General features: G+C 43.8%; 1 protein-coding gene across 1 annotated transcript in view; it reads right to left on the bottom strand.

Annotated features, from left to right (window-relative positions):
- Nucleotides 1–24,038, bottom strand: part of LOC122539835 (uncharacterized) — a 141,513-nt gene that overhangs the window by 78,785 nt on the left and 38,690 nt on the right. Inside the window, exons 4-8 of the mRNA XM_043674932.2 lie at nt 21,686–21,742; nt 18,139–18,238; nt 12,964–13,028; nt 11,461–11,514; nt 6,275–6,463 (exon numbers count right to left, since the gene is read on the bottom strand). Coding sequence (XP_043530867.2) covers nt 6,275–6,463; nt 11,461–11,514; nt 12,964–13,028; nt 18,139–18,238; nt 21,686–21,742 — 465 coding nt within the window. The remainder of the gene's footprint in view (nt 1–6,274; nt 6,464–11,460; nt 11,515–12,963; nt 13,029–18,138; nt 18,239–21,685; nt 21,743–24,038) is intronic.

The following is a 24,038-nucleotide window of genomic DNA, read 5'->3' as shown; positions in this document are numbered from 1 at the left end:
ACTCTATATCTGCTGCATTACTTTGCTAACTCCTTATCTGCTGCATTATAGTACTAACTCCCTATCTGCTGCATTACCATGCGAACTCCCCATCTGCTGCATTACACAGCTAACTCCCTATCTGCTGCATTACTTTGCTAACTCCCTATCTGTTGCATTACAGTGCCAACTCTATATCTGCTGCATTACTTTGCTAACTCCTTATTTGCTGCATTATAGTACTAACTCCCCATCTGCTGCATTACCATGCGAACTCCCTATCTGCTGCATTACACAGCTAACTCCCTATCTGCTACATTACAGTACTAACTCCCTATCTGCTGCATTACTGTGCTAACTCCCTATCTGCTGCATTACCCAGCTAACTCCCTGTCTGCAATATTACAGTGCTAACTTCTTATCTGCTGCATTACCATGCTAACTCCCTATCTGATGCATTACTTTGCTAACTCCTTATCTGCTGCATTACTGTGCTCACTCCCTATCTGCTGCATTAAAGTACTAACTCCCTATCTGCTGCATTACTGTGCTAACTCCTTATCTGCTGCATTACAGGCTAACTCCCTATCTGCTGCATTACCATGCAAACTCCCTATCTGCTGCATTACACAGCTAACTCCCTATCTGTTGCATTACAGTGCTAACTCCTTATTTGCTGCATTATTGTGCTAACTCCCTATCTGCTGCATTACCATGCGAACTCCCTATCTGCTGCATTACAGTGCTAACTCCTTATCTGCTGCTTTATTGTGCTAACTCCCTATCTGCAATATTACAGTGCCATCTCCCTATCTGCTGCATTACCGAGCTAATTTCCTATCTCCTGCATTACCGAGCTAACTCCCAATCTCCTGCATTACAGTGCTAACTCTCTATCTGCTGCATTACTGTGCTAACCCTGTATCTGCTGCATTACTGTGCCAAATCCCGATCTACTGCATTACTGTGCTAACTCTTTGTGTGCTGCATTATTGTGCTAACTCCCTATCTGCTTCATTACGTGCTAATTCCCTATCTACTGCATTACAGGCTGAATCGCTATCTGCTGCATTACAGCTAACTCCCTATCTGCTGCATTACTGTGCTAACTCCTTATCTGCTGCATTACAGAGCTAACTCCCTATCTGTTGCATTACAGTGCCAACTCTATATCTGCTGCATTACTTTGCTAACTCCTTATCTGCTGCATTATAGTACTAACTCCCTCTCTGCTGCATTACCATGCGAACTCCCTATCTGCTGCATTACACAGCTAACTCCCTATCTGCTGCATTACAGTACTAACTCCCTATCTGCTGCATTACTGTGCTAACTCCCGATCTGCTGCATTACCGAGCTAACTCCCTGTCTGCAATATTACAGTGCTAACTCCCTATCTCCTGCATTACTGTGCTAACTCCAATCTGCTGTATTACACAGCTAACACCCTTTCTGCTGCATTACTTTGCTAACTCCCTATCTGCAATATTACAGTGCTAACTCCCTATCTGCTGCATTACCGAGCTAACTCCCGATCTCCTGCTAACTCTCTATCTGCTGCATTACTGTGCTAACCCTGTATCTGCTGAATTACTGTGCCAAATCCCGATCTACTGCATTACTGTGCTAACTCTTTGTGTGCTGCATTACTGTGCTAATCCCGTATCTGCTGCATTACTGTGCTAACTCCCGATCTGCTGCATTACCGAGCTAATTTCCTATCTCCTGCATTACCGAGCTAACTCCCAATCTCCTGCATTACAGTGCTAACTCTCTATCTGCTGCATTACTGTGCTAACCCTGTATCTGCTGCATTACTGTGCCAAATCCCGATCTACTGCATTACTGTGCTAACTCTTTGTGTGCTGCATTATTGTGCTAACTCCCTATCTGCTTCATTACGTGCTAATTCCCTATCTACTGCATTACAGGCTGAATCGCTATCTGCTGCATTACAGCTAACTCCCTATCTGCTGCATTACACAGCTAACTCCCTATCTGCTGCATTACTGTGCTAACTCCTTATCTGCTGCATTACAGAGCTAACTCCCTATCTGTTGCATTACAGTGCCAACTCTATATCTGCTGCATTACTTTGCCAACTCCTTATCTGCTGCATTATAGTACTAACTCCCTCTCTGCTGCATTACCATGCGAACTCCCTATCTGCTGCATTACACAGCTAACTCCCTATCTGCTGCATTACTGTGCTAACTCCCGATCTGCTGCATTACCGAGCTAACACCCTGTCTGCAATATTACTGTGCTAACTCCAATCTGCTGCATTACACAGCTAACACCCTTTCTGCTGCATTACTTTGCTAACTCCCTATCTGCTGCATTACCGAGCTAACTCCCGATCTCCTGCTAACTCTCTATCTGCTGCATTACTGTGCTAACCCTGTATCTGCTGAATTACTGTGCCAAATCCCGATCTACTGCATTACTGTGCTAACTCTTTGTGTGCTGCATTACTGTGCTAATCCCGTATCTGCTGCATTACTGTGCTAACTCCCGATCTGCTGCATTACTGTGCTAACTCTTTGTGTGCTGCATTACTGTGCTAACCCCGTATCTGCTGCATTACTGTGCTAACACCCGATATGCTGCATTACTGCGCTAACTCCCTATCTACTAAGTTACTGTGCTAACTCCCAATCTGCCACATTACTGTGCTAACTCCCTATCTGCAGCATTATTGTGCTAACTCTTCATCTGATCCATTACATTGGTAATTCACTATCTGCTGCATTGCAGGCTAAGTCGCTATCTGTTGCATTACAGTGCTAACTCCCTATCTGCTGCATTGCAGAGCTAACTCCCTGTGCGCTGCATTATTGTGCTAACTCCCTATCTGTTGCATTACTGTGATGACTCCCTTTCTGCTGCATTACTGTGCTAACTCCTTATCTGCTGCATTACTGTGCTAACTGTTTGTGTGCTGCATTACAGCGCTAACTCCCTATCTGTTGCATTTTAGTAATAACTCCTGATCTGCTGCATTACAGAGCTAACTTCTTATCGCCAGCATTACCAAGCTAACTCCTAAACTCCTGCATTACAGTGCTAACTCCCTATCTGTTGTATTACTGTGCGAACCCCATGTCTGCTGCATTGCGGAGCTAACTCTGGATCTGCTGCATTACAGGCTAACTCCTTATCTGCTGCATTTCTGTGCTAACACCCTATCTGCTGCATTAATGTACTAACCCCGTATTTGCTGCATTACGGAGCTAACTCCCTATCTGCTGCATTATGGAGCTATTTCTCAATCTGTTGCATTACAGTGCTAACGTCTGATCAGCTGCATTGCATTGCTAACTCCCTGTGTGCTGCATTACAATGCTAAATCGCTATCTGCTGCATTACAGTGCTATCTCCCTATGCTGCATTACTGTACTAACTCCCTATCTGCTGCATTACAGTGCCAACTCTATATCTGCTGCATTACTTTGCTAACTCCTTATCTGCTGCATTATAGTACTAACTCCCTCTCTGCTGCATTACCATGCGAACTCCCTATCTGCTGCATTACACAGCTAACTCCCTATCTGCTGCATTACAGTACTAACTCCCTATCTGCTGCATTACTGTGCTAACTCCTTATCTGCTGCATTACAGAGCTAACTCCCTATCTGTTGCATTACAGTGCCAACTCTATATCTGCTGCATTACTTTGCTAACTCCTTATCTGCTGCATTATAGTACTAACTCCCTCTCTGCTGCATTACCATGCGAACTCCCTATCTGCTGCATTACACAGCTAACTCCCTATCTGCTGCATTACAGTACTAACTCCCTATCTGCTGCATTACTGTGCTAACTCCCGATCTGCTGCATTACCGAGCTAACTCCCTGTCTGCAATATTACAGTGCTAACTCCCTATCTCCTGCATTACTGTGCTAACTCCAATCTGCTGCATTACACAGCTAACACCCTTTCTGCTGCATTACTTTGCTAACTCCCAATCTGCAATATTACAGTGCTAACTCCCTATCTGCTGCATTACCGAGCTAACTCCCGATCTCCTGCTAACTCTCTATCTGCTGCATTACTGTGCTAACCCTGTATCTGCTGAATTACTGTGCCAAATCCCGATCTACTGCATTACTGTGCTAACTCTTTGTGTGCTGCATTACTGTGCTAATCCCGTATCTGCTGCATTACTGTGCTAACTCCCGATCTGCTGCATTACTGTGCTAACTCTTTGTGTGCTGCATTACTGTGCTAACCCCGTATCTGCTGCATTACTGTGCTAACACCCGATATGCTGCATTACTGCGCTAACTCCCTATCTACTAAGTTACTGTGCTAACTCCCAATCTGCCACATTACTGTGCTAACTCCCTATCTGCAGCATTATTGTGCTAACTCTTCATCTGATCCATTACATTGGTAACTCACTATCTGCTGCATTGCAGGCTAAGTCGCTATCTGTTGCATTACAGTGCTAACTCCCTATCTGCTGCATTGCAGAGCTAACTCCCTGTGCGCTGCATTATTGTGCTAACTCCCTATCTGTTGCATTACTGTGATGACTCCCTTTCTGCTGCATTACTGTGCTAACTCCTTATCTGCTGCATTACTGTGCTAACTGTTTGTGTGCTGCATTACAGCGCTAACTCCCTATCTGTTGCATTTTAGTAATAACTCCTGATCTGCTGCATTACAGAGCTAACTTCTTATCGCCAGCATTACCAAGCTAACTCCTAAACTCCTGCATTACAGTGCTAACTCCCTATCTGTTGTATTACTGTGCGAACCCCATGTCTGCTGCATTGCGGAGCTAACTCTGGATCTGCTGCATTACAGGCTAACTCCTTATCTGCTGCATTTCTGTGCTAACACCCTATCTGCTGCATTAATGTACTAACCCCGTATCTGCTGCATTACGGAGCTAACTCCCTATCTGCTGCATTATGGAGCTATTTCTCAATCTGTTGCATTACAGTGCTAACGTCTGATCAGCTGCATTGCATTGCTAACTCCCTGTGTGCTGCATTACAATGCTAAATCGCTATCTGCTGCATTACAGTGCTATCTCCCTATGCTGCATTACTGTACTAACTCCCTATCTGCTGCATTACTGTGCTAACTCTGTACCTGCTGCATTACAGTGCGAACTCCTTATCTGCTGCATTACAGTGCTATGTCTCTATCTCCTGCATTACTGTGCTAACTCCCTATCTGCTGCATTACAGAGCTAACTCCCTATCTATTGCATTACATTGCTAACTCCTGATATGCGGCATTACTGTGCTAACTCTCTATCTGCTGCATTACACTGCTAACTCCTGATCTGCTGCATTACAGGCTGAATCCCTATCTGCTGCATTACACAGCTAACTCCCTAATGTCTGCATTACACAGCTAACTCCCTATCTGCTGCATTACGAGCTAACTCCCTATCTGCTGCATTTCTGTGCTAACTCCCTATCTATTGTATTACACTGGTAACTCCTGATCTGCGGCATTACAGGCTGAATCCCTATCTGCTGCATTACACAGCTAACTCCCTAACTGCTGCATTATGGAGCTAACTCCTTATCTGCCGCATTACAGTGCTAACTCCCTATCTGCTGTATTACACAGCTAACTCCCTAACTGCTGCATTACACAGCTAACTCCCTAACTGCTGCATTACGGAGCTAACTCCCTATCTGCTGCATTACTGTGCTAACTTCCGATCTATTGCATTACACTGCTAACTCCTGATCTGCGGCATTACAGGCTGAATCCCTATCTGCTGCATTACACAGCTAACTCCCTATCTGTTGCATTACTGTGCTAACACCCAATCTGCTGCATTAATGTGCCAACTCCATATCTGCTGCATTACACTGCTAACTCCCTATCTGCTGCATTACACAGCTCACTCCCTATCTGTTGCATTACTGAGCTAACTCCCGATCTGCTGCATTACTGTGCTAACTCTTTAATGCTGCATTACTGTTCTAACTTCCTATCTGCTGCATTACACAGCTAACTCCTTATCTGCTGCATTACTGTACTAACTGCCGATCTGCTGTATTACAGTACTAACTCCCTATCTGCTGCATTACAGCACTAATACCCCACCGGCTGCACTGCCGTGCTGGGTCAGTGGCTCCGTCCAGCATCTATTTCACAGTAGCTTGGTGAAGTACCAGATGGAAAAGTAGAAAGGTTTCCCACTTCTCAGAGCTCACTATGTGTCCTGCATAACTGCAGGGTAATTAAGGACCGAACACCAGGTCAAACACAATTGTCCCAATGTCATACCTCTATAGCAATAGAAAGATGAAAGGAACTCACCCCAGTGCCAAACCATCCAGTTTCTCTTCTTGATCCAGGTGGTCCGGGTAATCCGGGTGGTCCAGGTAATCCGGGTTGTCCGGGTAATCCGGGTTGTCCAGGGTGTCCCTCAGGACCAGTTGGACCCACCGGGCCAGGAGCTCCATCTTCTCCATGTCGACCTGGTTTGCCTGGGAGCCCCTGCTCCCCCTGTGGGGGAAATACATTTGTCAGGTAAAAGAGCAACTCTGCTGGACGAGATTTATCACGCAGACAGCCAGAGACCTGTTTGTCTGATGAAATCCTACACATAAAAAGGTGGATGTTTAGAAGTCTCTTCCACAAATGGCAGCGGATAATGGATCAGGTGTTAATTTTAAAACTGAGAGCGATAAAGTTTTGGTAAACTGAGGTATTTAGGGATATGAACCAAAGGCGGGTCTGCAGAGTTGGGCCACAGATCGTCCCATGGTCTTACTGAATGACAAGACAGACTCGATGGGCTGAATGGTCTCCTCCTGTTCCAACATTCCTGAAAGTTGCCAAGCTGAAAGGCAATGAGGTGCAGCCTCATACACTTCCCATGGATCGTAATTTCAGTTGGGTTGACGAAGATGTCTGCAAATATCCTTTCACAGGAAAGACCTCCACTCTGTCTTTCATTGAGCAGTAGGAAACAGGAGCATCAGCTTGACCCTACCCCCCCCCCAACATCAACAACTTTGACAGAAAAAATGCTGGGAATTCTCGAGAGAGGCCCAAGTGAAGAAGGCTTTTTATTAAGTATCCTGGATTCCAATTGGATAGGAGTTATACTGCAACCCAGTGCAATGTCTCAGACGATAAACAGAAAATGCTGGAAATGCTCATCTGGTTAGAGGAGCATCTGTGGAGGTGTTTTGTCTGATGGAAGATCACAGACCTGAGACAGAGCTAAAGTTTTGGAGTCAAATACAAATTTTCTTTGGAAGAAATAATTTTGAACTCTAAACGTTAACTCTGTTTCTCTCTCCTCAGATGCTGCGCAGTGTCGGCAGCAGTTTCTGGTTTTTTAATTTCAGGTTTCCAGTATCTGCAGCATCCTTTTTCTCAACCCAGTCCATTTGTTTTCGATAACTGAATCCCAGGACATTGGCTTGAAACCAGAATAACACTGCCACTTCACATTACGCGTAAAACTGAAGGTGATTCTTGTTGACTAGAAAGTGGCACTATAACAGATAAAAATATTTCTCATTTGGTTCTCACAGTAGAAATTATTCCGGCCTCGTTTAAGTTGACCTGATAAATTTTCTCTCACACTCCTCTCCAATCTCACTGGAGCCTAGTTACAGACACTGAAGTCAAGGGCTATCCAATTTGCAAAGCTTTGTAAGATGTCAAGTAAGCAGTATTTGGTTAGTGGGGAGGCATTGTATTTCCGTTAGTAGTAACCCAGACACCTGAATCATGGTCTGGAATCATGAGCTCAAAAGTCCATCAAGGCAGCTGAGGGAATTTCAATTTGATCGATTAGCTTAGATTAGATTTCCTTGAGTATGGAAATAGGCCCTTCGGCCCAAATCAGGAGGGCAAAACGGGGACATGAGATAGCTTTGGCAAATAGAATTAAGGAGAATCCAAAGGGGTTTTACAAATATATTAAGGACAAAAGGGTAATTAGGGAGAGAATAGGACCCCTCAAAGATCAGCAAGGCAGTCTTTGTGTGGAGCCACAGAAAATGGGGGAGATACTAAATGAATATTTTGCATCAGTATTTACTGTGGAAAAGGATATGGAAGATATAGACTGTAGGGAAATAGGTGGTGACATCTTGCAAAATGTCCAGATTACAGAGGAGGAAGTGCTGGATGTCTTGAAACGGTTAAAGGTGGATAAATCCCCAGGACCTGATCAGGTGTACCCGAGAACTCTGTGGGAAGCTAGAGAAGTGATTGCTGGGCCTCTTGCTGAGATATTTGTATCATCGATAGTCACAGGTGAGGTGCCAGAAGACTGGAGGTTGGCAAACGTGGTGCCACTGTTTAAGAAGGGTGGTACAAACAAGCCAGGGAACTATAGACCAGTGAGCCTGACGTCGGTGGTGGGCAAGTTGTTGGAGGGACTCCTGAGGGACAGGATGTACATGTATTTGGAAAGGCAAGGACTGATTCGGGATAGTCAACATGGCTTTGTGCGTGGGAAATCATGTCTCACAAACTTGATTGAGATTTTTGATGAAGTAACAAAGAAGATTGATGAGGGCAGAGCAGTAGATGTGATCTATATGGACTTCAGTAAGGCGTGACCAAAATGAAGGAGCTGGTCAAAGCAGAGTGGAGGACACACCCCTGACTGTATCAATGGTGCTGAGGTGGAGATGGTCTGAGAGTTTCAAGTTCCCTGGAGTAAGTATCATCAACCGCCTTGCTGGTCCATCCACATCGACACGACAGTCAAGAAAGCACACTGATGACCAGTGACCAGTGGAGTGCCACAAGGATCGGTGCTGGGTCTTCTACTTTTTGTCATTTACATAAATGATTTGGATGCGAGCATAAGAGGTACAATTAGTAAGTTTGCAGACGACACCAAAATTGGAGGTGTAGTGGACAGCGGAGAAGGTTACCTCAGATTACAACAGGATCTGGACCAGATGGGCCAATGGGCTGAGAAGTGGCAGATGGAGTTTAATTCAGATAAATGCGAGGTGCTGCATTTTGGGAAAGCAAATCTTAGCAGGACTTATACACTTAATGGTAAGGTCCTAGGGAGTGTTGCTGAACAAAGAGACCTGGAGTGCAGGTTCATAGCTCCTTGAAAGTGGGGTCGCAGGTAGATAGGATAGTGAAGAAGGCGTTTGGTATGCTTTCTTTTATTGGTCAGAGTATTGAGTACAGGAGTTGGGAGGTCATGTTGCGGCTGTACAAGACATTGGTTAGGCCACTGTTGGAATATTGCATGCAATTCTGGTCTCCTTCCTATCGGAAAGATGTTGTGAAACTTGAAAGGGTTCAGAAAAGATTTACAAGGATGTTGTCAGGATTGGAGGATCTGAGCTAAAGGGAGAGGCTGAACAGGCTGGGGCTGTTTTCCCTGGAGCGTTGGAGAGTGAGGGGTGACCTTATAGAGGTTTACAAAATTATGAGGGGCATGGATAGAGTAAATAGGCAAAGTCTTTTCCCTGGGGTTGGGGAGTCCAGAACTAGAGGGCATAGGTTTAGGGTGAGAGGGGAAAGATATAAAAGAGAGCTAAGGGGCAACTTTTTCATGCAGAGGGTGGTACATGTATGGAATGAGCTGCCAGAGGATGTGGTGGACGCTGGTATAATTGCAACATTTAAGAGGCATTTGGATGGGTATATGAATAGGAAGGGTTTGGAGGGATATGGGCCAGGTGCTGGCAGGTGGGACTAGATTGGGTTGGGATATCTGGTCGGCATGGACGGGTTGGACCGAAGGGTCTGTTTCCATGCTGGACATCTCTATGACTCTAAGTCCACACTGACCCTCTGAAGAGTAATCCACCCAGACCCATTACCCTGCCTAACACTATGGGCAATTCAACCTGGCTAATTCACCTGATCTGCACATCTTTTGACTGTGGGAGGAAACCGGAGAACCCGGAGGAAACCCATGCAGACACAGGGAGAATGTGCAAACTGCACACAGACAGTCGCCCGAGGTTGGAATCGAACCCAGGTCCCTGGCACCCTTTGGCAGCAGTGCTAACCACTGAACCACCATGCTGCCCATAAATTGATTGATTGATTGTATAAGACATTTGTTTCAGTGATGACAATGTCGAAATTACTGGATTGTCGCAGTTCAGCTTGTGATCTGCAAAGGTAGGAAATCTGTTATCCTTACTCAGCCTGGTGTTATGAAGGTGTAGAGGTACTGTACCTTTAAGAGAGTTGAAAAGCTAGCAAAACCATCTGACACAGCACAAAGTGTTCTGATCAAGATAACAAAGTAACACATGGTCAACACAAATAGAGTAGCTGGGTTGCCTGGAGACAGAAACAAATTCAAATTCAGCCAACCAATTTAAATTATACCCCAAGATACCAAAATCCAATCAAGTTTGAATTTAGTATGTTGATAATATTAAAACCAGTGAAACGATCCGATGTTTTGGGGTATAAAACTGGACATTTTGAACACTTAGGATGAGAACTACCAAAAGATCAACAGATGTAGGCTGCTAGTTTCAGAGCTCTCTGAGAAGTACCTGTCTATGGAAGAAGTCTGCGCAGCAGAACAGAGAAACCAACCTGGAGAGAACCCACAAGGGAAAATCAGTAAGGCTGACTGGCTTTGAAACGTGATTTTTATTTTCATAAATCGCATTCGGGATTTTTTATCGGACTAGTATTGTAAAGTGGGAAGTAAAAGATAGGTTTAACAGAAAGGAGTTGTAAATAGTTGTTAGTTAATATTCTCTGTTAGACTTACAGAATGAAGTTGTTAATTTTTACTTTAAATGGTGACTTTTGGGATAGTTCTTTGCCTCTCGAATTTTAACAGTATGGGGTGAATCCTTTGTATGTTTAAATTAGCAAAGGGATTTACCCCATGTTGCAATACTGGCTTATATGTGACTCCAGATCCACAGCAATGTGGTTGAATCTTAACTGAGATGGTTTAGCAAACCCACTCAGCTGCTTTCCAGAAGATGACTCGCCATCATCTCCTCTAGAACAACTCAGGATGGGTAATAAATGCTAGCCCTGCCAATGACCCCCACATCTTATGAAGCACTTCATCTCCAGGCTGAGCAATTGTTATCATCAACCATTGTAACTCCATGTTGCCTCACTCTTTCAGTTCTTCAACTTGTTATTTATTAGCTCTTCCAGGGCTGAGTAAGTCAACTATTATCTTTACAAAGTGAAAGTGCTGTGAAACCAATTCATTATCGTAGATCATCATGTTGGTTATTATTGGTTCAGCAGGACTCCACAAAGTTTTTTGTCAATTTTTTTTTACCGAAATTCATCAGAAATATTAATAGGCTGATGAAATAAGGAAAATGTGACCAATCAGAGACTCCTGTTAACAACAGCTTCAAAATGACTGAATCCTGAACAATACGACATATTGTGTAGAATGTCCTGGAAATGTTAGCCTCAGGAGAAGACACTGCAAGTTAACATTCACTGATTTCCAATTCCGATTGACAAAATCTCGACTGTAACTGTTGAATGTTCAATCATTTCCTTACCTTTGTCCCTGGAGGTCCTGGGGAGACAGGACAGATACATGGATCAACTTCTTCCTGGAAGAGAATATGTGAAATTAAACTTCAGAAAACAGGAAACATCAATTCAGCAACACCACTCACCAGCGAAAACTGCACTGATACTTATCATTTTCATAATGTTGATGGTAAAATGGGCAAGATAAAATGAATTCTGCCAACTCAGAAGAAGGGAAAAATCATTTCAGTTTGAATCATTGCTCCGATAGTTAAGTTAGACTAGGTGGAATAGCCATGGGTTATTGTCCATAGTGTCCAGGGATGGCAGGATGGGTGGATTAGCCATTGGAAATGCAGGGTCACAGGGATAGGCTAAAGGGAGGTGCATTTGGGTGGAATGCTGTTCAGCAGGTCAGTGTGGAGTCGATGGGCCAAATGGCCTACTTCCACACTATAGGGTGGCAAATTGGGACCCTCCTGCAGCCAATAAGGGTGTAAATTGGTGGCAGGTCATGCAGGTTCCCAGTGGAGCTGCTCACACTGAACTGAGGGGAAGAGGCGCCAAATATCTCCCCGGTGCCAACTTGCCCAATTGTTTCCCTTTCTCATCGACTTCAGGGTTGGTAAAATTCTGTCCCTTGTTTCTTTGAGCCCCTGCTACCTTGGGTTTTCTCTCCCAGATGCTGAAAGAGCTGCTAAGCATTTCCATGCAGTACCTATAGTTTACATTGTCTGCAGTCTCCACTGGCACGGGATCAATGGTCAACTGAGACTAATGGTTTAAGGTAAGTTAGGAATTTAGGGGGAGAAAGTACGTTTTTATTCAATGTTACATTTTAAGCCTTTGAGGTATGCAAAAATCACCAGGCTGTGTGTGTGTGTGTGTGTCTGTGTGTGCATGCGTGTGTGTGCGTGCGCGCGCGCGTGTCTGTGTGTGTGCGTGTGGGGGGAGGTGGGTGTGTGTGTGTGGGGGTCAATATGTGTGGGGGTGATATGTGTGTGTGTATGTGTGGGTGGGTGTGCGTGTGTGTTTGTGTGGGTATGTGTATGCTTTATTTGCAATAGTTTAAAATGTCTGTTCAATGCTTACAGCAGCTGGCCTGCAGTTTAGGTTATTTTTCTAAGTCGCCATATCCAGGCTCAACTAACCACACACAGAGAAAAAGGACCAGACTCTTCTCAGAGTCGATGAAGTGTGGCACTGGGAAAGGCACAGCAGGTCAGGCAGCATCTGAGGAGCAACAGAGTCGATGTTTCAGGCATAACGCTGCAACAGTCCTGATGAAGGGTTATGACCGAAACATTGATTCTCCTGCTCCTCAGATGCTGCCTGACCTGATGTGCTTTTCTAGCGCTACACTTCATCAACTCTGACTCTCCAGCATCTGCAATCCTTACTATCTCCCAGACTCTTATAATCAAACATCAATCAATTGAACCCTTCACCACATAACAAGTTAATCCATTGACAGTTTGATGTGATGGGTGGTAATTTACCAACATAGAGCACTCTGAACTTCAATTCACCTTGTCTCCTTTTGACGATGGCGAGATCTCTTTCTCAGGTCTGATGTCAATGTCTTCTTCCATATCTATCATCAAATAGATCATTTTAGCTTTTCTTTTGATGATTAAATATTTTTCATCAATCTGTTCAGCCATGTTCAGACCTCCAAAGCAGATGGGATTCATACCTAGACCTCCTGGCTCAGAGATAGGGACACTACCACAAGAACCCTTTGCTTTTGATTATTAATCATGAATTTCGGAGTTAAATCTGCTTATCTCTATTTTGCATGCATTCAGTTTGCCATGCCATAATTTTTTTCAAGCAACATTCCATTTTCAAGCACATCACGTTTTTAAAAAAATTTACCTGCAGCGTGTGGGGATCACTGGGCAAGGCTGGCATTTACTGCCCATCACATGTTACCCAGAAATGGTGATGGTGGGTCTACAGAATTAGAATTAGAATCCCTACAGTGTGGAAACAGGCCGTTCCACCCAACAAAGCCACACCGACCCTCTGAAGAGTATCCCATCCAGACGCATTCCCCTACCCTATATTTACCCCTGACTAATGCACCTAACATTACGGGCAATTTAGCATGGCCAACTCACCTAACCTGCACATCTTCGGACTGTGGGAGGAAACCGGAGCACCCGGACGAAACACAGGGAGAATGCGCAAACTCCACACAGTCACCCGAGTTTGGAATTGAACTCAGGTCCCTGGTGCTGTGAGGCAGCAGTGCTCACCACTGTGCCACCATACGCCCCTACATTTTTAAAGGTTACCCTCTGTTTAGTGAAGATACTCTCACGCAATGTTGTTAGGCAGAGGCTCATCCTACTTCAGTGTCACCAAGTGGGTCTTGCAAGTCTACTTCACTGAACACTTGAAAGCCAACGATGTTGGTGTGAGACTGGAGCCCATATAGGCCAGTCCAGGTCCAGATGTCAGGTTTGCTTCCCTGAAGGATACTCACTGTGTCTTTTTCTTAAAAAGCAAATGCAACAACTTCATGCAGTAAGGTGGAGGAAGAGAATTCAAGAGCTTGCAATTGAATTTGCAACATATAGTGAAAATCGACAGTACACAAGAGGAAAGAATGGGAGGAACACAGAGACTTTGGAAAGCTATGGCACTGAACCTTGGTGTGTTATTTCTCCCTGAGCTGTGTTTCCAACCCCAGATCCTCTCCATTGCCAAGACTCCCGCCTTCCTAACACTTCTCATATCCGTCTCAACTTCAGCTCATCCGTTGCTAAAACCCTCATTCCTGTTGCCTTCAGACTTGACTGTTCCAACGCCTATCTGGATGGTCTCCCACCTGCACCATCTATAAGCTTGAGCTCATGTCAATCTCATTTACACATTAATCACATCAAGATCCAAAAACCTCTCACTATCAGATGTACAGGTGAGAGACAAAGGCTCAGAGGACCTTGACAACACAGATGTGAACTTTTAAACCAAAGTGTTCCTGGCTCAGGATCCGGTCTAGGTCAGTGAGCCTGGTAGTGAGAAGTGTTTGGATCTTGATGTGATTAATGGATAAATGAGATTGACATGAGCTCAAGCTTTTGATGTGCAGGTGGGAGACCAACCAGATAGGCGTTGGAACAGTCAAGTCTGAAGGCAACAGGAATGAGGGTTTTAGCAACGGATGAGCTGAAGTTGAGACGGAGATGAGAAGTGTTAGGAAGGCGGGAGTCTTGGCAATGGAGAGGATCTGGGGTTGGAAACACAGCTCAGGGAGAAATAACACACCAAAATTCAGTGTTAGGTAATGGCTGGGTAGAGAGAGGCTAAGGGACAGATATTGTGGCAGGGAACCACCTACAATGAAGAGTTGGATAAACTGGTTAAAGAAGCTTACGGTATGCTTGCCTTTATTTGTAAAGACGTACCATTTAAGATTATGGAGGTTGTACTGGAATTATATAAAACATGGGTTAGGCCACAGCTGTGGTATTGTGTGCAGTTCTGGAATCCACATTATGGGAGGGATGTGATTGTATGGGAGAGGGTAAAGAGGAGATTTACCAGGATGTTGCCTGGGCTGGAGAGTTTCAGTTATGAAGAGAGAGCAGACAGTGTGGGGTTCTTTTCCTTAGAGCAGAGGAGATTGAGAGGGAACATAACTGAGATGTATAAAATGATAAGAGGCATAAGTAGGGTATACAGAAAGAAACATTTCTCCTTGATGAGGGATTAATGTCTGGGGCACAGATTTAAGGGAAGGGGCAGAAGGTTTAGAGGAGAAATGAGGGGTAACCTTTTCACCCGGAGGGTGGTGGGAGTCTAGTACTCACTGCCTGTAAGGGTTGTAAAGCCAAACCCTCATAGCAATTAAGAAGCTTTCAGATGTGCACTTAAGATGCCAAGGCATACAAGGCTTTTGGCCAATGGGATTGGAATAACTAGGTAATTGTTTTTGACCAGTGCAAGCAATGGGCTGTGCTGTAGATCTCTATGTCTCTATGACAATGACTTTGGACTTCCCAATATTACCCTTGGTAAGTTTTACGTTCATCCCAACCCAGACGTCACTCAATCTGTGTGACAAATCACAGGCTGCGTGGGGAAGGTTGAGGGCTATAAGAGTGAAGGCGAGCTGGGTCCTAGTGGATACGTGCTATCTGAGGTTATACTTTTGGATAATATCACCAAAAGAGACACATGGCAGTGTGTTCTCACATTCTCCAAACCGGTTAATGGCTTATAGTCAAATAACTCATGTTTGAAATACATTCATTGGTTTGAAATGGGTGACCGAGCATTTTGCATTCAGGAAATTAGCTCAAACATTCATGAGATAAATGATCAATTACATCCAGTTTGGGTATATGGGTTGAGATTTGGATGTTGGTCAGGTCACCAGGAGAACTCTCTGCTGTGTGCATTGTCTGTTTGTTGTAATTCTTGTGTTGTGTGTCTTTGTGGGTCTGGTTCTGGGGAAGGTGGACCTGCTAGACAGTGGCTGTCCCTATGTAGCAGGATACCCCATTGACCAGCCTCACTCACATTGAGCTGCTCCGGGATCTGAGGAGCAGGAAAAAGACGCCACTTCACAAACTGGAAGCACGAGCTGCTCCAACAGAAGTGTTTTTCCCAGCAGAGAGCTGGTCTAGTCTTCCATGGTTTAACGATCACCAGGTTATAGTCCAACAGGTTTATTTGGACACACTAGCTTTTGGAGTGTTGCTCCCTCATCAGGTGGTTGTGGAGAATAAGATTGTAAGACACAGAATTTATAGCACAAGTTTAGAGTGTAATGTAACTGAAATTATACATTGAGAAAGACTTGGATTGTTTATTAAGTCTCTCATCTTTTAGAATGATCGTGTTGGTTTCAGTTCTTTCATATGTAAATTGCAAAAGTTTTTTTTAAAAGTTACATTCTCAAGTGAGAATGTTTTGCTTTTATTTTTGGAATGCTTCACGCAACAGGGGTCCCCGGGGCAGCGAAGTTTTGGTGCTTTTTGGTTAATACAAGTCAATGGCTTTTCAAACAGGAGCAAATACCCAGCTATGGCCCTGCCCTGAACAGGACTCATTCCCAAATCTGCAGGATATCTCAAATAACATCGATCTGTTCCAACCTGCTTTCTGTCTATATACAAGAAACTCAGAATGGTGATGATTGATGGTGACCTGCCCTGATTCACATGAAATGCCCTCAGCAATGTTAAACTGTGTGGATCTCAGCAGGAAGGGTCATGCTTATGGACTCTTTATCAGCTGCTACTAATAGACTGGAAGCTCAGTGTCACTCTGAGATGGTTTTCCAGGAGAAAGTGAGGATTGATGCATTCCCGATGAAGGGTTTATGCCCGAAACGCCAATTCTCCTGCTCCTCGGATGCTGCCTGACCGGCTGTGCTTTTCTAGCACCATACTGTCAACTGAGATCACTTTCTCTTGATTATGGCTGCAGTCTCCTTGGGTCTAGCACATCTGTTCCCATTTTCCTTTACCATTACTGGTGTTTGTGGATGTGGCATTTCAAAGCAAGAGTGGTTTTGACAATATTCATCCCAACAAGCTGAATGAAGCTCTGTTCTCTACTGGCTGTTCCCAGGAGTGCATACTAAGTTAAAGGGGCAAGGAGGTAATATTGGTGCTGTGTATAACATTAGTTAGGCCACAGTGGAGTATTGTGCACCACCCTATGGGAAGGATGCGATTACATAAGAAAAGGTGCAGAAGAGGTTTGCCAGGATGTTGCTTGGGCTGAAGTGATTCAGCTATAAAGAGAGACTAGTTAGGCTGGAATTGTTTGCCTTAGAGCGTTGAAAGCTGGGGTGGGGCAGAGGGCGCGGGGGGAATGACATATGATTGATGTGTACAAAGTTCTGACGGACATAAGCAAGGCAAATAGGGAACCTTTCCCCTTAATAGAGAGGTCAATAACCAAGAGGAACAGATTTAAGATAAGGATCAGGAGATTCAGAAGGGATTTGAAGAATTTCCTTTTTACCAAGAGGGTGTGAGTAACTGGAACCCACTGCCTAAAAGAATGGAAGAAGCAGGAAACCTCAAGATATCTAGGAACTATTTAGATGAACACATGAAATGCCACTGTATATAATGCCATGGGTTAGATGCTGGCAAATCAGATTTGTGTAGATGGATGTTTGATGACCAGCACAACATGATGAGTCAAAGGGTCTCTTTCTGTGGTGTAAAATTCCATGATGCTAAATATCAACTGCTGGAGGACCATCAACTCAGTGAAAGACACACTTTGGTCTGTCCCAAACATGTTGGTCTTTGAACTATTGACAATTGACTACTACAGATTGGCACATTCCAAACTCCAAGATTACGGCTTAGGGAGACACTAAAGCTTGGAGTAGCCACCACAGAGACTCAATGGGGATGGGCCACAGTCTAACGTCTTCCCTCTACAGCACACTAAAGGTCTGCAATCTCTATAACAGTAAGCTCAGGTTGTAATGTTGACATGAAAATACATATTGACAATTTACACTGCAAGTGAGTGGCCTTACCAGACACACAGACAGCATGCTATAAGGAAATACAATGAATTGCGTTGCACTTTATATGCCAATTTTGTACTGCTACTAAATGTTATGAAAAGAGTATAATAAAAGATAGTAAAATAAAATATTGATTCTGCATGAAGTGTCTTAAGTGTAGGTTATTTGGAATCATTGCAGAGATGATGTTCACCTGAAGTATCTGGTTCGACGGGAGCACTTGTGATAGCCTCCTCCCCAGAGCCTTGCATGGATTTGTGGTCAGAAGTTGCTTCTGGCTGATCAGGCACTTTCTACAAGAAAATGGAAAAGACATTCTCACGAAGCAGCAAACAACGGTTTAGCATACAACCAAGGAATTGTTAAATGCAAACGTTACAATTGCAGACATACTTCTATCATTTATTATACATGGCGATATTCTGAGCGATTCTGAGCAGTGTAACCATAAGTTACATACTGTCTACCACTCACTAATCCCATTCCTCTGCATCATGTGTATATTTATATGGTAAAACTGGGGAACAATTGCCATACACATTGCAAAAGTCATTGAACCATTAAAAATTGTCCTTTGCACGGAATGCTTTGAATATGCCTCACCAGGCCCCTCTGACAGTGTCCTCCAAACACACAAGGGCATCAGATGCATAGGAACACCACCACCTACAAGTTTCCCTTCAAGCCACATATCTCTGTGATTTGGAATCTATTGTTCTTCCATCTCTGTTGCCAGGTGAAATCCTGGAATTTCCTCACAGCTTTGTGAATGCACAGTAACTGTGTGGACTGGAGTGATTCAAAAAGTCAACTCACCAATTTTAGACACCGGAGCTTACCAAGATTGGTTCGACAAGGGTGGAAGCACTAAAATTTCTAGTCACGGTATTATCTCTACTCGCATTCAACAAAACTTCCACCATGCTGATTACCAGTTCTCCACACATGTACATCTAGTCAAGTGCTAACTAAATTTACCCCCTAGCTAACATAAAACCATCACCTGTCCCCCAGTTCCATTCAGTCTCAGGAAAGACCCTACCAGACACTAACAACCACGACCTTCCCTAGTACAACTGAATTCCTCTTGTGGTGCAGTGGTAGTGTCACTCCGTCTGAGCCAGGAGGACCAGGCTCAAGTCTCAGCTACACCTGAGGTGTGTTGTAACATTTAGGATGGTTAGGAAAGTGCAATTAAAGCTGAGCAATAAATACAGGCTTCACATTGCAAGTAAATAAATAACACCCTGTCCCATACTTCTTTAACCTCCTGATGAAATATGACTTCCGGAGGGTGAGGTGATGGAGATGATTTTCTGGAATTGTTGTCCTTTATATTGTGGAAGAAGACAGTTCAAGTCATCAAGATTGTTCCAAGATTGTTCTTCTTCTAAGACGTTTATTACTTTTGCTAAAACATGGTTTGCCTTTTACAAATCCTGATAGCTGACTTTCATCAGTGCATAAGTTTGTAAGTTTGTTTTAACTTCATTCATATTATACCTTTTAGAAGCCTACCCCAAGCAACACTAGTTTGACTGTTCAATAGTTACCCAGCGTATTCTTCCCTCCTTTATCGTACTGAGGTATGGATCCTCCTAATCCTTTTTTTATGTTGGTGGAATATCCTTTAGCCTTTGAAAGGTTCATAATTCCAGCTGAGATTTCAGAAAATCCACTGAATAATAAAACAATAAATGCTTTCGGAAATGGGTGTGAATCATGGGTTCAAGTTGTCTGAGTTTCTGTCTGGATTGTTTTACAACGTTTGAACCTGAAAGTGCTGCCTTTGATGAGGGAAATAGAAATGGCTTCATTGGAAGTTTTATAATGAGCAGTCTTTATCATGAATTAGCAATCTTTATCAAACTTAGTTTTGTCAAAATGAAACTTAACTTGTTGTATTTTGTACTTGGGGATAAGGCAGGGAAGACAAGTCACCCCTGGCTACAGTAATCAGTGACCAGCTTTGTTGTCCGCATTTAATAACCAAAAGCAAACAGGCAGAATTACAAAGGTTGGAATGTAGTCGGACACAGATACCTTATCAAGGTTTAATACAATACAGTGGAATAGTCTAAGTTACTTAGAAAAGCCAGATGAGCAAACACCCTCAAATTCCTAAAGAGGCGGCACAATGGCTCAGTGGTTAGCACTGCTGCCTCACAGCACCTGGGACCCAGGTTTGATACCACCCTCAGGCAACTGTCTGTGTGGAGTTGTGTATGTGGGTTTCTTTCGGGTGCTCCAATTTCCTCCCACAATCCAAAGATGTGTAGTTTAGGTGGATTGACCATGCTAAATTGTTCAGAGATGTGCAGACCAGGTGGATTCGCCATAGGAAATGTAGGGTTACAGGGATAGGGTAGGGAGTAGGTTTGGGTAGGATGCCCTTCGGAGGATCGGTGTGGACACGATGGGCTGAACGGCCTGCTTCGATAGTGTAATCTCTATGATAATTAAATGATTAGTTACTCCACTCACGGAATTAATGCAGTGCCTCTGGAGGAACTGAGTCTTAAAGACCAGTAAGGTTTCAATCTCAAAGGCCCATCGATGTTGGGGCTGCTACAATGATTTATTGTGATCCTAAATTAGATGCAGGAAAATAACCTGGTGTTTGTTATTCCTGGTTGCTCTAAAGCGAGGTTACCAAAGGTCAGGGAGAGGAGGATTCTGTTTAATTTTGAATCCCCCTGCTTTATCAAACAGCCCATTGACACAAGGGTTGGAGCTCATGTTGCAAATACAGTGTCAATGGAGTGTGCATGTGGGCATGCTCCAGTTGTGTTTAAGAGCAACTGGTTTCCACTCATCAAGGGCTGGTTTGTGAAAGGGACAAGTTGTTTGCACTTATGCTGCGCTGAGCGTTGTTAATCAATCCACTTGGAAGATGAACCAGGTCCTCATCCTTTCTTTGAGAGAAAGTGAGGGCTGCAGATGCTGGAGATCAGGGCTGAAAATGTGTTGCTGGAAAAGCGCAGCAGTTCAGGCAGCATCCAAGGAACAGGAGAATCGATGTTTCGGAGAAGGGCTTATGCCCGAAACGTCGATTCTCCTGTTCCTTGGATGCTGCCTGACCTGCTGCGCTTTTCCAGCAACACATTTTCAGCTCATCCTTTCTTTGCCAGACATGTGTTTATCTGACCAACGCTCATCACAGGAGAGGAAAGCCATGCCGATGACGTTGCAAAACCAGAGAACTTCAGCAGGTGTAGCAGTAAAGTTGTCAAGCTTCCATCTTCCTGTTTCAATCCATGTGTGTGATCACTGTTGTATGAGGTTACTCCTGAGTAAAACCCAGAAGGTTTGAATATGGATGGAGTATGAACATCCTTGTGCTCACTGACCTACCCTGACTCTCAGTCCAGTGGCATTTTGCTTTTTAAAAACTTTCATCTTTGATTTTAAACCCATCCTTGGTCTGGTCCCTCCATCTCTCTGTAATCTCCTTCAAGCCCACACCCCTCCATGATATCTGTACAACTGGATCTGAACTCATAAGCTTCCCCGACTTCAACTGATCTACCATTGGAATCCCTTTCCTACACATCTCCCCCTCTATAAGTTATATTTTGTTTTTTTCCAGTAGGTTCCTCCATTTCCCACTGGACATTCGGGGCCATAGTATGTTATTCAATCTATGCCAACATTAAAATTATAGCAATATGATATCATAAAAATTATAATGGTTGAAAAGTCTTTAAAGTATGTTGGCCACACTAGTATTCTCCACCTACCGGTTGTGGTGTGGTGATCTGAATGTTTGGATCCACAACCTCCAGCAAACCAGAAACCTGTCGGTGGAAAAGGAACCAAATAGTCAAATCTGTTCAAGAGAGAAACTGCACATTTCCCTCTATTAATTGTCTATACAGCTGGAGTATTGTGTATAGTTATGGGCACCACACTACAGAAAGGATGTGAATACATTGGAGAAAGTGCAGAAAAGATTTACAAGCATATTTCCATGGGTGGGAAACTTGGCGAGGTTGGGACTGCTGTCCTTGGAGAGAAGATGACTAACAGGAGATTTGAGAGCTTTCAAAGTCAAGTGTGGTCTGGCTAGAGTAGATAGAGAGAAATTGTTCCCACTCGTGAAAGGACACAGAATTAAAGTGATTTGAAAAAGAAGCAAATGTGATGTGAGAAATACCTTTTTCATACAACGAGTGGTTAATGTGTGGAATACACTGCGTGGAACTTTGTTGGAAGCAGAGTCATAGAATATAGTATGAAAACAGACCTCTCGGTCCAACTCATCCATGCCAGCCAGTTAATCTAAATTAACCTAGTCCCATTTGGCCCATATCCCTCCAAACCCTTCCTATTCATATACTCATCCAGATGCCTTTTAAATGTAGTTGTAACAGTCTCCAACACTTCCTTGACAGCTCAATTTAAACACGCACCACCCTCTGCATGAAAAAGATACCCTTTAGGACCCTTTTAAATCTTTCCCCTCCCACCCTAAACTTCTGCCCTCTTGTTCTGGACTCCTCCACCCTGGAAAAAGACCTTGGCTATTTATCCTATCCATGCTCCACATGATTTTATAAACCTCTATAAAGTCACCCCTCAGCCTCTGATTCTCCAGGGAAGAAAGCCCCAGCCTATTCAGCCTCTCCCGATAGCTCAAATCCTCCAACCCTAGCAACATTCTTGTAAATTTTTTCTGCCCTCTCAAGTTTAACAACATCCTTCCTCCAGAAGGGCAACCAGAATTGAACACAGTACTTCAGAAGAGGCCATACCAATGTCCTGTACAGCTGCAACATGACATCCCAACTCCTACACTCAATATTCTGACCAATGAAGGCAATTGTACCAAACACCTTCTTCCCCACCCTGTCTACCTGCGACTCCACTTTCAAGGAACTATGCACCTGCACCCCAATGTCTCCATGTTCAGCAACTCTCCCCAGGGAGCTACTATTAACTGTCTAAGTCCTGCCTTGGATTTGCCTTAGATTCAACTGAGGCATTCAAGAGGGCATTAAATGGTTATTTGAATCGAAGCAATGTACAAGGTTGCAGAGAAAAAGCAGCAGAATGGCACCCAGTCATAATGCTCCTTTGAAACGCCAGCACAGACACAATGGGGCCAAATGGCCTCCTCCTGTGCCATAACACTTCAATAATTCTGCCTGGTGAAAGTTACACTGTTCATGACTCCAGACTGAATGTTTTCACAAGATTTATTTATAGGGACTAATACTTGTATTTGGTGTATGTTACCGTCCTCCAGTATTACGCTAAACATCAAGATGTACAGATAAAACAACCTAGTTCCCAGGCTCAGGGCAATTGCTCTCCACTCTCTAGATTACCTGTGTGTTGACATTTTGTTATATTTGGCAAGGTGAACAGGGCAAGCATTACACGGAAGCTCCAGTTTAAGCCGGAGCAAGTTACTTTAGAATTTATTTGCTCCCAGGTCTGTGTGACTGTCCATTAACCAATGTGTCCCACCATTCCTTAAACTGAGAGTTAGCCCACACCAATGCTGAGGATTATACTGACGGTCTCTCTCTCTCTCTCTTTGATTTCCCTTGACACTTGAGAAGTTTGCAATGGCACCACCTCCTCCTGAAATCAGGAACTGACCATTTTGATATGCCAATGACCTGTCTGCTACTGCCCATATCTAACATTTTGTTTGTCGAGAGTTCACATATCTGTCGGGACTGTTTCAAAACTCGGTTGTTTTTGGCCAAGGCAAGTAGCAGTACTGTGGAAGTAAATGTCCCAAAATGCTTTACTAGGCCATTATAAAACAAAAAAACCATATCCAGCCACATCAAAAGCGATTAGACCCATGACTAAAAGTTGAGACAAAGGGGTAGGTTTTAAGGTGAGTCTTAAAGGAGGAAGGACTAAGTCTAGGGGCAGGGTAGTATGGAGAGGAATTGATAAACAGGGGTCAGTACAAGGTTCTGCGGTTAACATTAATCCAATGCCCTCTATACATTCCCATAATTGTGAAATGGTGTTATTTGTTTGAGTAGCTAGTTAATGTTTTCCATGGTGGTTAAGGTGATGGATCGAGATCAGCCAATGCCAATAACAAACTCTTTGTGGATCATTTTTTCT

Source organism: Chiloscyllium plagiosum, unplaced genomic scaffold (assembly GCF_037043375.1).
Source record: "Chiloscyllium plagiosum isolate Xiang-an unplaced genomic scaffold, Cpla_swu_hap1 HiC_scaffold_32, whole genome shotgun sequence".
NCBI lineage: Eukaryota > Metazoa > Chordata > Chondrichthyes > Orectolobiformes > Hemiscylliidae > Chiloscyllium > Chiloscyllium plagiosum.
The sequence above is the reverse complement of the archived record's forward strand: the minus strand, read 5'-3'. Positions and strand labels throughout refer to the sequence as shown.